This window comes from Talpa europaea (assembly GCF_964194135.1).
Source record: "Talpa europaea genome assembly, chromosome: 15".
NCBI lineage: Eukaryota > Metazoa > Chordata > Mammalia > Eulipotyphla > Talpidae > Talpa > Talpa europaea.
In genome coordinates this window covers 38,382,801-38,399,238 of record NC_140083.1, presented here as the reverse complement: position 1 = coordinate 38,399,238, position 16,438 = coordinate 38,382,801, and the positions used below count along the sequence as shown (strand labels likewise).

The 16,438-nt window shown below is 38.7% G+C and overlaps 1 protein-coding gene across 2 annotated transcripts in view; it reads left to right on the top strand.

The window, feature by feature from the left end:
- MSRB3 (methionine sulfoxide reductase B3) overlaps positions 1-13,823 on the top strand; it is a gene marked incomplete at both ends in the record, with an annotated part of 152,584 nt that extends 138,761 nt beyond the window's left edge. For both annotated transcript variants that reach the window (XM_084255711.1, XM_084255712.1), the window contains 2 exons: positions 5,488-5,585; positions 13,659-13,823. In XM_084255711.1, the coding sequence (XP_084111837.1) occupies positions 5,488-5,585; positions 13,659-13,823 (263 nt within the window). The remainder of the gene's footprint in view (positions 1-5,487; positions 5,586-13,658) is intronic.
- Between the last annotated feature and the right edge of the window lie 2,615 nt (positions 13,824-16,438).

Genomic DNA, 16,438 nt, shown 5'->3' with positions numbered 1-16,438 from the left:
ACCAGAGCCAGAGTGGGGAGCAGAGCAGGCAGAAGGACCAAAGTACACTGCTGAGGGGAGCAGCGGGCGGCAGGAGAGGTCTGCGCGCCATGTGGGACCCTCGCCCGGTGGCCGGGGAGCAGCCGGGGATAGAACCGGCACTTCAGAGGCTGCGGGCAGCTTCACAACCCAGTGCTCAACTGCTGCGCCACCGGGGAGGCCCTGTATCATCATTATTAAACCATCTCCTAAGTCCAGTTGGGATATATTGTGCTCAAACATATTTTGCATTTGAAGATATAAAATACTTATAATTACATTTATCTTTTTATAATTTGATATGTAACATTACATTGGTTTCAGGTGTACAACATAATGATTTGATATTTTTACGCATTGTGAAATGATTGCCCAAGTAAGTCTAGTTAATGTCCATTACCCTACATAGTTACAAAAATTGTTTTTCTTGTTATGAGAGTTTTTAAAATCTACTCTCAGCAACTTTTAAATACATGATACAGCATTTATTGAATGTTTCATTTCAATGAATTCTTGGTCATCGGTAGTTTCTGTGATATTCTACTGATAGGTTATATAACTTGCTTATTGAGGTTTCTAATTTTTGTTGGGGTTTGGGGGAAGATGTAGGGAAAGTGGAAACTGTATAAGTAATTGTAAATTTAAGAATAGAACAATGAGACCCTATTTCCTCAATATGAATCAGATGAAATTTGGCTTCAACTTGTTTGTAATGTGTTGCTAGTTTTAGGAATTGTTTCAAAGATTTTTGAAAGGAAGGAGGAAAAGGCAGGATTAGGGAGCTGAGAAAGTTTTTTTCAAAAGGCAATTGGAGTAAAGCATTTAAACTTTGTCAACAAAACACTACTTGTGGGGCTTCCCCTGGTGTTGCAGCGGTTGAGCGCTGGGCTGCGAAGCTGTCCACAGCTTCTCTAGCGCTGGTTCGATCTCCCGCCACCAGCGAGGGTCCCACATGGCGCGACAGACCTCTCTTGCTGAGCCTGCTGCTCCCCTCAGCAGTGTATTTTGTCCATCTGCCTGTTCTGTTCCCTGCTCTGGCTCTGGTGAATTCTCTCACCCTCCTGCACTCTGACTGTACCCAGTGCTTGTATAAATAAATAATTAAAAAAAAAAACAACACTACTTGTGGAATGCTACAACACTATTCAGGAAACACTGTTCAGTTATGGTTCCAGTAAGCTCAGAGAAGCTTTATAATGCCACATTATGAGTGAGGAAGAATAATCCTTTTTACTGCTGTCTTTAACAGTCCTTTCTAGCATATATGGTAGCAAGCACTGAAGATCTACAATTAATAAACTGGATCACTGGCTCTTCTCTTTGAGAACTTTAAACGAGCATATCCTAGAATTGCTCCATATTACAGCAGCACTTTCAAGTCATGTCTGCGAATTTTTGGCCTGATAATTAGAATGAGATTAAAGCAGAACTGCCATATTCTAACTTGTCTGCTTTAGGTGTCGTACTGCATTTATTTGCTATCTGGAGTAAGGATTGTTTGAGGAGAGAACCTATTTATGGAATATATTATTTTCTTGGTAATAATGGGGTAATACCTAAAAATACAGTTTATATTCCTGGAAATGTAATGATAATAGGCCCCAATCCAATCTCATTAAATAGAAACAAAGGGATGTTTTGGGAATGGGGTGAGCCAACTCTGTTTATACAGGTTTTCACATGACTTTTCTTTTAAAAAGTGCATGGAATGCATCCAAAACAAATAATTTTTTGTTAGATGAGAAGACCAAAAGGGAAATCCTAGAGAAAGGAGGATGGATGATCTTTCTTTAATGTCAAAACTGACATAAACACATACCCCCCCCACCCTTTTGCTCAAGATAATTTTCTCAACAAGACCCAGATTGCTTCAGTCTTTGCCTATCACCCTTTGAAGCACTTTCCTTATTATTAGAAGTGGGGGCAGGGTTTCCTTTGAGGATTTTTACAGCACTGAGGAGTTCCTCCTTTAAATACTTTCACATGATGAGGGAATTCCGCTTTCAAAGTGCTGTCATCACTGTGGCTTCTCTGCCATAAGACAATTTATTCTTGGGTTAAAGTCCTTCTTAGTTTGATTGTCAATAAGGACTTACCTTTCTGATGGATTCTCTTTGCTTTTTCTGAGAAACCTAGAAAACTCAACATTCTCTCTTGTTAACTATTGGTGAAGTTGTCTGAGGGTCTCTTGAAATGTATTCCCTCACATGTGGTCATAGTCTTCAACATGTTTTTTCTTGTCTGTTGCCACTGATTAGGATTGGGTAACATATTACATCTTGAAAATTGCATTTCTTCTGCAGTGCGAAGGGACACTGAATTTTGGAAAATTTTGAGATTTTTATTTTAGTACCTCTTCCTATGTTTAAGTAGCATCTTGGTAAACAGCAAACAAAACTATTCAGATGTTAAATTTCCCAGAAACACTGAAATCTTTTGAGATCCTCTACCATTGCATCACTTCATGTCACCCCTTTTGTTCTTGAATTAGTCTTCTGGAAAATTCTATGAATATTTAATTCATGGAGTCAAAATAGCTCTTTCAAAAGCAGTTCCTTCCCTTCCCCAAAATCTTTAGTAGGCCATACTTTAATTCACTTATTAAGGAAGAATTAGAATTAAGAAATGCCAAATAGAATTGACATTTTTCCTCAATACTATATCCTAAGGGTGAGGGTCTAAGTCTTAGTGTTTCATATAAGTGAATAAAAATTTATCTGTGTCCCAAACTAGATTTTATCATTTACATCACAACTTTTGGGGTTTCCCTTTGAACAATGTAGTCACTAGAAGGTGAGACAATCAGTATTGTTTAGGGTACGTTCATGGTCTGCTCCCACAGAGAGGCTCCCAAGTGCAGCAGTGTAAAGACTAACTGATCTAGACATGGGAGTGAACGTGTTTCTTAAAACCTGCAACCTCCTTTTTATTAGTGTTCAATTGACTAACCTCTTGGCTTTTTATTGAGGAAAAAAGTGGAACATATGGAAGAAGCCCTGTATTAAAGTTAAAATAGAGTTTTGACTGTCACTTAATTGTTTGTGTAACATGAGCAAGTAATGTACATTTCCACTTTCCTCCCCTCCACAGAAATCCTGTAAAGTGAGTTACCTAATCATATTCATGTTTTTGTCCATCCTAAATAAAAATATAAAGCTACTTCACCTATATATGGGAAGGCATAATTATAGCGATTGAGCATTATAACTCCTGTGAAAAATTAGCATTGATATTTCTTAATCTAATCTATAAAAAAAGAAATATGATGATACTCTTTCTCCAGTGAAAGTCTGTGATGTGTCATAATTATTCATTCCGCTTTCTTGTTGAAGGCTAATTGGAAATCAATTTAAAAAATGCTTGTGCTGTGCCTCTGTGCTACACACCGTGGTAGACAGTGAAGTGGTCAAGTCAGTGAGCGCAGACTCAGCCTTCAGAGTGCTTACCACCTAGACAGGGAGAAAGTGTGAAAAATAATCACAAACCCAGTGTGTTAAGTGTAAGATGCAGAGGCCAAATGTGGGGGCAGAGGGAGGAATACGCAGATATGTACAGGTGCATACAGTTGACCCTTGAGCAACACAGGTTTGACCTGAAAGGGTCCACATAACCCCAGGTTTTTTTCAGCCCATGAGTTTACATTCTGTCAGTTGCATTTACAGATGTAGAACCTGAATATATGGAAGGCCAATTATAAGTTACATGTGGATTTTTGACAATTGTGCTAGTGTTTGGCACACTCGTGTGTATATGTGTGTGTGTGTGTGTGTATGATATCTATCTGAATATCTGCATGTAAGTGTGTTTCTCTAAATCTATACGGAATTCTTGAGATAGGAAAATGAGTGTGGTGATGGGGTGGGGGGCGTAGCTTTATGGTAAATTGAAAATAAAGTCAGAATTCCTAACTCCTTACCAATTTATTACAGAGTCAAATATGCCCCCCATAAATGAGTTTGCCTTAAACTGCAATCAAATGAGTTATGACATGAGAGGTAAAAGCAACAACAACAACAAAACAGAATGATTTATTTTCATAGAAAAATGACTTGGTTTTTCAGTGTCCTTACGTAGCACCATTAAACCTCTCTTTACTAATAGTTTTCTGTTGTGGAACAGAGAATATTTAAATGTGTCAAGTAAACATTAAACCAAACAATGTATCCTAGAATATGTTCAAATTCTCTTTATAATTTTAGAAAATAGAGAGAAATTGGGTTTTCTTAAGAGTACCCGTATGTCTCAGTATCACTTTTGCGGAATGTTACCTTATATCTAGAAGTCTTAGGTCTTCCTAGTGATTTGTAGCAATCTTGAACTCAAAACAAGGAATTGGAAAGTGTTTAAACTCAGGTGTTAAATCTAGCACTGCCTAGGAAAGCTTTTCTTCTGCCTGGTGGGAAGTGTGGAGCTTGAGTTTTTTACAAAAACCTGGACTGAACTAATTTGTTGTTTGAAACTGGAAATCGTATTGTTGAAGTTTGCATTCTGGTTTTCCTCAGTTAGGTGAATTAACTAAAAGTACCATATTTTTGAGGGACTTCCTTCTTTCTGCAGGAATAAATTTAGCTTCTGAAAGAGAAAAAAAATGCACCAGCAATTCAGCAACATAGCACCTCTTTCATCATTTTGGGATGCAGGCTTCAGCTCAGTAACTCCAGACATACTTTCTGGCAACATGTAAAAACATGCCCAGAAGTACTGAACATAAAACCAGACTGTACACTCATAAACATTTGTACAATCTTATGGCCACTTACCATCAACTTTCTTAAAGCTGTGCACATATTTTTAGAATCATTAGAATAAATGGGAATTGGGGGGGAAGATGCTATTTGAGAGAAGGTGCTACCTGAAGATGCCTGTGGAACACTGCTTGTGACTTTATCCTATGAAGTGAGCAAGCCTCTTGCCCATAAAATAGAAGCTATGCTTTCTAGATAAACACTGTCCCCACCCTCAGCCTGAGAAATTGGATTAAGATGGAAACAACAAAAAATTCAATTTTAAATATTTTAACAGTCAAAATTAAGTACTGAAAGCAAGCTTCCTAAAGAGGCATACAATATTTGAAACGGTAACAGCCTGACTGTGTGGTTTTTGGAAAACATCACATGTTAAGACTCTTAGCACATCAGCGCTATATTCAGTGACTGAATATAAGAGATAAGAGAGTGGTAATCGGTAACAGAGAGTCTCCTCAAGCTTAGGGATGTTCTGGAAAAACTACTGGATGGACCAAAATTGTTTCAAGAAACATAAATTCCCAATGCAACTGTAATCTGAATGTGAGGAAAAAGGTTATTCAAAATACATTATTATCCAACTTTTTGACCTTTTTTTCAGGTTGAAAAAGTTAAGCATGATTCATATAATAAGGATTTCTATTCTGTGTTTAGCATTTCTTTAACTTACATTCTAACCTAAGATTTCTGCTCTCTGCTTTGGTTTTATGCCTACCCTGCCCAGGTTGGCCGTCATTCCACGATGTGATCAGTTCTGATGCCATCACCTTCACAGATGACTTTTCCTATGGAATGCACAGGGTGGAAACAAGCTGCTCTCAGGTTAGCTATCCCACTGGACACTCACTGTCCTACCCACTCTGCCTTGGGGACACTTCTAAGACTCCTGGTTGTGCCAGATAGGGCAAGTAAGGCCAAGTGACTGATCACAAAAGAGACAGAGAAGCACTGTGAAGTTTATGTATAGTCTCAGTGATAGCTCAATCCTCGGGTGCTCAGCAAGTCAAGTTAAATGTCAGCCATTGGCTTCAATACTGTTAAACAAAAAACTGGTGGGAAAAATCATCTTCACTTGATTCAATACAGTGGGAAAGAGGCTATTGGGGCATATGAAGGAAGATTTCTTTATATGACTTTAGATAATGTTTACTTAGTCTCTTCCCGCCTACAGTTCTTTGCACCCATTATTTAGTCATAATACTTGTAACTGTAATGATCCAAACATGGAGTTCAAAGATCCTAGAAACAGTTGATCTGTCAACCCAATCCAAAGACTTGAACCTGTGAGTATTTTGTGTTTTAGCCCAGAGACATAGTCAGAACCTCCTTATACAAAGAATAAAAGCAGCTGTACTCTTCTATTCTGCAGTCGGTATTCCTGTTCCATTTTGCTTTAAATAAGTTATACGTAAAGTCTGGGTTTTCTGGCACTGAAATTCATTGATACTGAAGAGTATTTTGTTGGGAGATGTCTGTCTGCATGTATCAGAGGTAAAAGGGGCACAATCAGGCAGCTGTAATAGCAAAGTGATTGCCACATGGGCCTCCCTCAGCATTCTTCTTTCTGCCCTTTAACCTCCTTCATCAGGCACAAGAGTTTTAGGGAGTAGGTGGCATATTTACTACCAAGTAGGGAGGGAGATTGGTTTGAACCTGACCATCTGATGAATTTCTGTTTTCATTTTTTTTTTCAAATTAGGCTTGCAAGTTTATAGTCTTCCAAATATGAAGACTACTCTCTTCCCTGAAAAATAGACTTCATATTTTATCTACGTCACATTCTCATTTCACTTTAGTTTCTCAGATATGAATCTCTGAGCAAGATAGTGGAACTTTGTGATGCTGGGTTTCACGCCCCCAGAGATCCTACTTTAATGGGTCTGGGTGAGGCTTATACATCCTCAATTTCAAAACTCCCTTGGTTAATGCTCAAATAGCCTTATGAAGTATAATATGCACTGTAATTCTTTCTTACTTGATAATTGAGGAAACTGAAGTAGAAGGAGGACAGCTAAACTTGTACAAATTTACATAAGTTTGAATGATATAATTGAAAGCTGAATTTAGGCATTTGGCTCCAGAGATCTTTGTGGTGTTCAGACAGACATACAGATAGACATATAGATGGATGCACCTTAAGGAGTCACATTGAAAAATAACTTGTGATTTCTCAGAAGTTACTTAGTCTAATTCAGTTGGATTAAATTTTAAATTTAGTTGAATTTTAGTTGATATTTTTCAAATTGAGATTACCTATCCAGGAATCTGAAATATTTGACAAAGAAGCCACTCTGGGTTGGATGGTACATAGTAATTTGTAACTTAAGTACTTAAGTACTTACTACTTCATAAATCTCTTTGAATGCTAGCAGTTAATTTTTTCTTTCTTTTCTTAAAAAAAAAAAAGGCCACTGCTTTCCTTTTTTACTCAGGATCCACATTCAAACCTTAGGTCCCATGAAAACCAAATTTAAAAAAGGCACAGAAAACGTAAGGCGTAAGATAATAATGTTCCTTAAGGCCCTGCTCTCTGATATCTTTGCAACTACTTCTTAAAAATCACAGTTGGAATCAACTTCCTCCTTTCTCTGTGCCAGTCAGAGGTAATATCAGTAGTATGGAAGAAAAGACCATTATGAAGGAGTCCTACTGTGACCAAAGAGAAATGAAATCCACAGAATGTGCCAAAATTAGGTGACATTCATAAAAGGTCATCAAGCTTAAAGGCATAGCTCTTGGCCATTTGGTTAAAGACCTAAGTGCCTGTTCCTGTTCTCTGTTGCTTTCCTAACAGTTGGGTGAAGAACTGACACTGATGTATTGTTGTTGGTTTGTTTTTGTTTTTTTTTTTTTTGCTTCTCTTTCCACCACCTTTGCTTCTCCTATTTAGAAGTGTTTGACCATTTCATAAACAAAAGTCTTAAACAGAAAAGAGAAATTCGTTCCAGTAAGATGTGTGTGAAAATACATGTTCTGCTAAGTAAGTTCCATGTAGAAAGAATCAAATTCTAGCCCTAAAGAGTGATAGCTTGCTGGGTTCTCCCCCGTGATGGAGGGTAGGTGCCCACCACACAGCTGCAATCCCAGGTAGCTTACTGCCTCAAGTGTGCTGGGCAGCGCTCATTCCTATTTCTTTGTCTTTTAGTTTGTTTCTTTCACATGTTTATTTTGCTTTTGTTTTACATTTTTCTTTAATTATCTCTTTTCCATTTTCATCCTTTTCATCTTGACTTGAAAAAAAATTAACGATTTAATCATTTCCATACTCAAGTAACCACTTGTTTTGCTTTCTAATTTCTCATTCATAAGACTTTCATTATCAGTTTATCTTCTTTTGCTTTCTATTCCTTAAGTTTCTGTAGACTCTTCCCCTACTTGCAATGCTTGTCATCTTTCTTCTTTTCCTTTTTATGGTGACAGGAAGTGGGAAACTTCTCTTTCTAAAATTCTTGTATTTTGTATTCACATAGTTTTCCTTTTCTCTGGATGGAATTACATCAATGTAGTTTTTATTATGAAAACTCTATTAAGTACTTTTAGTATCTCATAGATAATCTCAGTTGGACATGTTATTTAGAGTGCAGCCTTCCTTATGGTAAGATGGAGCACTAAACGTGAAGACCCTTTAATCAACAGATTCCATAGCCATCTTGTACAGATGAACTGAGCTTCCATAGACAAAACAGTAGACTCAAGACCTGCTCGCCTGGCAATATGGCAATACTTTTTTGGTCTAATTCTTGCTTTAGTGCTTAGAGTTCTTCCTTTTTTGAGACTGTGTTGTAGATCACACCATGCAGTGAATGAACCTGCCACCTCTTTACATTGTAGTTTTCCCATGTGGCTGTGGCACTCATCTTGGGATGACTGAAGGACTCTATCTTAGTTGTATATATCTATATCTGTATATATAAAAGATTTTATTTATTTATGCATACAAGAACTGGGGTACAGGCCAGATAAGCGGGAGGGTGAGAGGATTCACCAGAGACAGAGTGGGGAACAGAACAGGCAGACTGACTGAAATACACTGCTGAAGGAGCAGCAGGCGAGACAGGACAGATCTGCTGCGCCATATGGGTATCTCCACAGCCGGCCGGTATCGAACCTGCACTGCAGAGGTTGCGGACAGCTTCATGCACTGCGCTCAACTGCCTGCACTGCCAGGGAGGCCCAGATATTTATATTTTAATAAAATTGAAAATGAAGATTGGTTCAGTATTATTATATTTTTCAGAGAAACATTGTAGTCAGGTCCCTGTAAAAGGATTTCTGTGTAATAAAATAGCTGGCACATGGCCTGATCTTTAAGTTAACAGCACAGAAAAGAGACAAGGGTGGCCCGGACTCTTCACTATCTTCATTATGATTACTGCTTGTGAAGGAAATAGGCTGTCCTGTTACATTCTGGTTTTTACGGCAACCACCTTTGTTATTCCAGTTATCTCTTCCAAAGAGGATCTTAATTTTGCCTACTTTGGTGGGTACAGATATCTTCCCTGGCTGTAGCAATTTCACAACAATTTTTAGTTAGTAAAAATTTTCCTTAATTTATTTCTATTTTATTTCCATTTTTTTAACCAGTGATAAAATATATTGCTTCTATTCGAGTTTTACTGACAACTGTGAATAATTGCTTGACAGTTTTTTCCTAATCCTCCAACCCCAGTCTGTTAAGCAATGCTTTGTCAGGAGTTTAAATTCAGTGCAAAGAGGAAAGATTTGCATGGTTTAAGCTGTAGTTCAGTGAAGTCAGTTCCTCCTGGAAATACTTGGGGAATTCGTCCTTCTTTAGATCAAAATTTTGCATCTGCAGCAAATGGGAGACCAATAAATCACTTAACTTTTTCAGATAATCTTTAAGGAAACCATCAGATCCCTGAGTTTACTCAAGTTGGAGTTTATTTATGACTGGTGCTGCTAATGCTTGTGTCTGTGGTAGTCCCTTAAGTTAGTTTTAGATCATTATTAATTTGTTCTAAGTTAGCCAAATCAACAGAAAGGTAAATATCCACCAAATACAAAGTGTTTTTCAAATGGTAAGCAGTTTTTGGTAAAACCCCAAACCTTACTGATCTTTTGCAGATGACAACTCATACATTGCTTGATGAGTAAAGATACCCATGTGTTACAATAGGGTTTCAGACTCACAGCCCATCTCTCTTTTTCTTGATCTTTCAGTAAAATCATAATGCTAAACTGGTGACTTCACAGTCATTTCCTTGGCAAAAGATTACTATCACAAGCACAGAGGAAAAGAGCCCTACTTATACACAAGTGTCTTCAATAACGGTGGGAGAAAACAGGATACTACTGGCAAAGTAAATTGCTTTTCTTCTTAAAACTCTTTTCTCCTTCCCATCCTGCCCCATGTTCCCAAGTGTACAAGCCCTGCTTTGAACTGCTTCATCTTGTAGATAAACACTTTGGAGAAAGTGACAATAATAAAGCCCAAAACATCCTAGGAATAGCTGGGAGAAAACCTTCTAAGACAGCTGAAAATACATCAGTGCAGAAATATGTAACTGTGTTGAATGAACTGTTTGTGTTTCTTATGTACAGGATTGAGAGTTGCAGTCAGATTTTAAGGAATTATGTTAAATTAGCTGCTCAATCACTTTTTTTTGTCCTTTCCCTTGGTTTTCTGCAGGTTCTTTAGTTGCCAAGTTTTCTGAGTGGGACACTTAGATGATAAAAAAATTCTGTGGGAATTAAAAATATTTTCTTTTGAATAATTATCTCTTGCTTCCTTAGAATGAGAGCTCACACATTCAGTTATAGTTTGTATTTTATAGGCAAAATAAAGAAATATGTAGCCATTTTAAGCAACTTTCAATACGCACACAAGGATTCTACCCTGAAATAAATTACTTATAGCAGGTTTCAGAGATTTCTTCATTGGACAACCAGTTTGTTTCAGTTACAACCAGGTGTGCAGAGCAATCCTAACACATTGCCAGTTGGCAGGAGCTAGGGAGGCAGAGCTCGCAGGCGGCTAAAGAAACAATGCATCACTGACAACATCCATTCATCATCCTAGTCTTCGACCAGGGGTAAAAGCTGGAAAGAATGGGCTCCATGTGCGTTCCCCACAGGGAGGAGCCTTCAGGGCTTGTGCACTTTTGAAATAAACAGGGTAACAAGTTTTTATGGGAGACTGGCCATATCTGGTGGGAGCGCAAATGGTGCTGTCAGAATGCTTTCCTCAAACAGCCTTCAGCTTTGCAGGCTGTGGGTGGACACGTATGTAGCCTCACAGATATTAATGAACACCTTGTTGTGTTTCCACATGTTCCTCCTTAGTTGTCTGGTTGAACCTTCCAGAACACATTGTGGCAAGCATGATGAAGCCATCACTCTCCATGTTAGGGGACTCACACCTTCTCTGAGGCTTTCCCTATTCCATTCCAGCCTACATAGTGGTTTGCAAATAGTTTTTGTTGACTTTTTCTAACTATAATTGCTCTTCCTTACACTCCCCCCTTTTCTCTTGACTGGCTTAGGGACATCTAGAATCAGTATTTCCCTCTCTGTTTAATTTAAATGCTAGTTCCAGATCAGTAAATGCAATTACAGACTATAAACCATCTCAGTTCAACAGATTAAATTACTCAAACTTCGATTTTTACAAAACAATTTGAGAAATGAAGACTATGAAAATACCCCTAAATGACTTCAAGTATATCCTTACTATGGTTTTTTTTTTTTTTGAAATAAGATAAATAGACCCATTTTCTCAACTCTGCCCAAGCAATGATTAATAAAGGTAATATTTTTCCCAACTTCCCTGTATTCTCTAATTAAAAGAAAAACACAATAAAACCTAGCTGAAGCTTTATGTGAGAACTCCACCACTCAGATGCTAAGCGATCAGACGCTGGTGCTGCATGTTGAGACCAGTCACTGCGCACACACTGGTCACTGAGTGTACCAGTCCCTGCTCACCTGCACACTGTTCTGGCAGGTAGAAATAGGTGCTTTCCTGTTTCCATTGGGTAAGCATGTGCATTTGTACTGGTGCATCTTAGCTGCTGACCTGAAAATTTGGCCTCATTTGTTTATAGAAAGGAAAAGCAGTCTGAGCTGTCAGCCTTGATATTAACTAAACTTGCATAGAATGTGGTAAAATAATGCAAGATTTGTTTTTTAGGCCTGTTTCATATTTTCCAGGCAATAGATCAAATCAGTTCAGGGTTCATTTTCAGTGCTTTAATAAGCTGACACAGTATATTGGCAGTAAAATAAGAATGTATTTTTAACATGGAAGTGCCATATAGTCAGAGTTGCTATTTGTGCTATTTATTAATGACTAGAAACCCCTCAAGAGTTGACCTTAGCACTTTCACTGGGGAAACTGAGATTCTGGTTCTGCCGTTGTAATGAGCACCCCTCCCTTGCATCTCTCATCATTTCCATTTGGTATCTCAGTCCCATTCCCTTGTCAATTGTAACTTTCCCTGCAGTTTATAAGTCCTTTTATAATCAAACCAGCACAATGAGAAGAATTAAAATAACTTTTATCTTGTGTTCTTCCCTACATCTCCATTCTCTCATTGCTTGTAATGTTCCCCTAGATCTCCACTCCTTTACTTCCCTCAGGCTTTTATTCTGGCCACCTCAGGATGCCTGCTTGACCACTGTACCCAGAACATCAGCCCCTGACCTTAATGCTCATGTCATTTCCTCTTACTCCTCTCATTAGCATTTATTTCTGCATACCACACGCCACACTTCATTTACCTTCTTGTGTCTCTCCCACCAGAATGTAAGTTCCATGAGGACCGTGCTTGTTGCCTGTATCTCCAGAATCTGGGATGGTGCCTTGTATAGAGCAGGCCCTCCAAAATATTTGCTAATTGAATAAATGGAAGTCATTTGCCTCAGTCTTTTTCTCTGTTACCAGATGATAATGATATCTTTTCAGTCTGTTTGAATGTGGTGCACTAATGTCTCCATTTCCTCCACCCTGTCCCTGCTGAGAGAGGGTGGGAGTTCGGTAAGTGTGACACATGCTATTGTCTCTGGAGTCGTGCTCATCATTGGAGCCCTGAGGGCCAGGCTTTATTCAGTGAGCCAGCCTGCTTTGGAGACTGTCAATGCTAGATTTCTCTTAAATACCATCACAACCAACTGTTCCTTCTTCTGTCTGTCTGGATTCTGGAGTTGTTCTTCCCCAACTGTGTGGATTGCCAATAGCATGAATTTGAACAGAACAGCTTTTCCTTCTCCACATCATGTAGTTCATACAGGTGAAGAAGCCATCAAGGCACTCCATCTATTGGAAGCCAGAGAAAAATGATTGTGTGAGCTCGAGACATCTCCATTTACCACACTTGCTGGCCTGGTGACCATGACAAAAATCTATTGAGCCTTGCCATTGCTTTTGCTAGGTTCCGAGAACATCCAATGCTTGTCTGATGTTAAGTTTTACTGCCCATGAAAGCAAACATCACCTCCGTCATGGCTAGTTAAGCAGTGTCTTTTACAATGGACTTCTGCATATCTGAAACCCACCCATCCAAAGCCAACAGTAATGCCAGCAGGGAGAGCTTTTGTCTACCGAGTTTCTTACAAGGGGGAGATTAAGGGTCAATTCAATTCATAAAATTACTACAGTCATTTTTCAGCTGGCTGAGAGACTTCACAGATCAAAAAATACAGTGGCTCCTAAATGATTTCTGATATGCACAATTCTAGTGTTTTTTATTCTCAGCATGTGGTACAGTGCCTGCCAGAAACCATCTTTGCAGCTATTGACAGGCGGATTAGAAATCATCCCCAATGGTTTCCATCATTTCTCCACAGATTGGTCATCCATTTAAACTGCTTCATGTGAGTTCTTCTCAGAGCTTACTTTGTATATGTTTTTCCTTACATTTTGCCCTTCTCTTTCAGTGTGGTGCTCACCTTGGGCATATTTTTGATGACGGACCGCGTCCAACTGGGAAAAGATACTGCATCAATTCGGCTTCCCTTTCTTTCACACCTGCAGATAGCAGTGGTGCCGAAGGAGGCAGTGGAGTGGGCAGTCCAGCCCAGACAGACAAGATGGAGCTGTAGAGTAATGGAACGTGATGCAAATAAGTGTACTTAATGCACAGCTTATTGAAAAAAAATCAAAATGGTCTATCTTAGATATATTTTTTCAAAAGATATAAGGGCAGTTTTGTGCTATTGATATTTTTTCTTCTTTTGCTTAAACAGAGGCCCTGGCTGCCAATGTATTTTGCTACTGTCTAGATCCTGAAATGTTTCTAACTTTAGTAAATGGAGATAAGCTTTGTGAAACTTCTTTCGCCACTTCTGTACCATTTGGCATTCTCTGAGCACATAGCTTTTTTCCTTTGAGATTTATACCCCCACTTGGTTAAGAGGCAGAAGATGCTTGGTCTTCTAGTGTGAAAACCGAGCTCTCCTATGCAGTGCAGAGACCAGACCTGGAGACACATGGAAGGCACTGGTGCAAATCCACCAAAGATAAGGATGGAGTGATGTCTTTAGAGACCTCTCAGCTTTTGTGCGAAGTTTGAGCTAAGATCCATTATTCTCACTAAAAAGGTGTGAAGGTCTGAAGTCTTTCCTTATGTTAAATTGTTGCCAGATCTGAGGGGCAAACCAAGTGTTGTTGTAGAGAAGTAAACATTACCTCAAGGCTAAGCCTTTATTTTATTTTATTTTCTATCAAATACATTGGAATATAAGACAATGATAGGATATTTTGTCCAAAGTTCACAAAGCAGAATACCTGCCATTACCTTTTAAGGTCTGTCTGTACACACCTAATACCAGCTGTAGCTCAGAAGGGCATTTTGATGAATAACACTGTGTAAAATAAGATAGTGAGGGGCAATACACTTCATCAGGTAGAAGAAATAAGAGAGAGCAGAGAAGATCAAGGAGGAAGTGCTGGGTACTAACATCTCGCCCAAAGTGGGGACCTTGAGCTGCCAGTGACCTCTACAAAAAAAAGGTTGGGGGTCAAATTAGATTTATCCGGGATCTCAAGTCCCACCCTTGACATTGATCTGCTGTGAGATAAGGGACAAGCCATTTTGACCTCTCCTTACCTATTCTTCATGTTTAATGGGGACTTATATTATTTGTAAAATAATCAACACTCTCAGGACAATATTACTATATTGCTATACAATTAAGATCAACATTGTTGGAATTAAACTGAATTGCTTCTAATTGCCTCAAAGGCTAAAGCTGAGGTATTTGAAATGGAAAGGAGGTCGATTTAGCTGACTGGTAAGGAAAGAGTTGGGCCAAGAGCCAGAAAGTTTCCTTTGTAGCAATATGGCTGGTTTTTCCTTTGAGCAGCTCCACTGTGTTGCTGTCTCACACATGTCCTAGTGGCATGGCTGTCACTGTGTACACTAAGGCATTGGGGTGGTGATGTAAGTTGATAAGGTTTATGATGATATGTATTCTGTTTCTAACTTTGAATGCTGATCCTGAGATGGAGTTTTTAAAAAATACTATTTGTATAACTCTTTGAGAGTTTGTAAAGACTGATATCTTTCCTTATAAGCACCAAGACAAAAATATAAAAGAAGGACACTTGATAATTTTAAAGAAATAATAAGAAATTAAAACAAAAAGTTGTGACCAAGCAAAATGTCAGTGGGTGGTCATGTCTGTATTCTTTCTGGTAGGAGTCTATTTGTTGTCATGATGCTGTGACTCTGATTCTAGATAAGTTACACTCTCTCTCCACTCCCAGACTCTTTCACCCCAGAGGCCCTGGGGGCACTCTGCATTTCACAGGTTTCATTTGCTTCTGAAATAAGATGCAATATTGAAATCATGGAAGCCTCCGAATCCAGACCATCCCAGAATTCTTTCCTGACCTCACCTAGGGAGCCCCAACTTTTGCTAGCCCCTCAGGGATCCCATGTGGGATAAACTAAAGAAGTGGGTCTCCAATACTTTCCCATCGCTCTCTGCGGCTTGTCCTTCGGGACGCACAGCATTTCTCACTGGGCATATGTTCTATACAGTATTGGTTGGCTTCAGGGTTCATGGATTCCCTCAAAAACCCACCTTTTCTAATCCTTAGTCTTTCTTTCAAGGAAAGCCAGTTTTTTTCTACTGTGCTTTCCAGCATCAACTTTAAGAAAAAAGCAATATCCACTGGAAAAAAAAAGTGGAGTGTATGCATGTGGTTTAATTCCAGATTGCTTTTGAGTTTAAGTGGGATCAAATTTCAGTATATTTCTGTCTTATGTTAAAGAAATATATTACTAAAACGTCAGTGAGCAATAATGTCAGCTGTCGAGCTCTAGATTTATTTTTGCAGGATATGGAATGCAATGAACTGAGTCAATATGGTGAGGTGTATGTGATCTGTGGGAGTTATGCCATTTAACATAGGAAATGCATGGAACTTTCCCTTTCTGCACTCTGGCCCTTACTACACGTTAGAATATGCAGGTTTCTGCTGGTGTGTAAGAAGTACATCATTACAGTGATGCAGGCTGGATGTGAAGAAAGCAGCAGTATATATTGTGTTAGAGAACATTTTTATATGTTTAAACTTTTCACTTCTTAGATGCATTTAAATGCTTAGTGCAAAAGACATAGAGATTTAAAAGCCTCTTCATGTTAACTGAATTGAAATGCCTTGCTTTTAAATACAGAATATGATGAAAGAGATTACTGTTTGTTCTGAA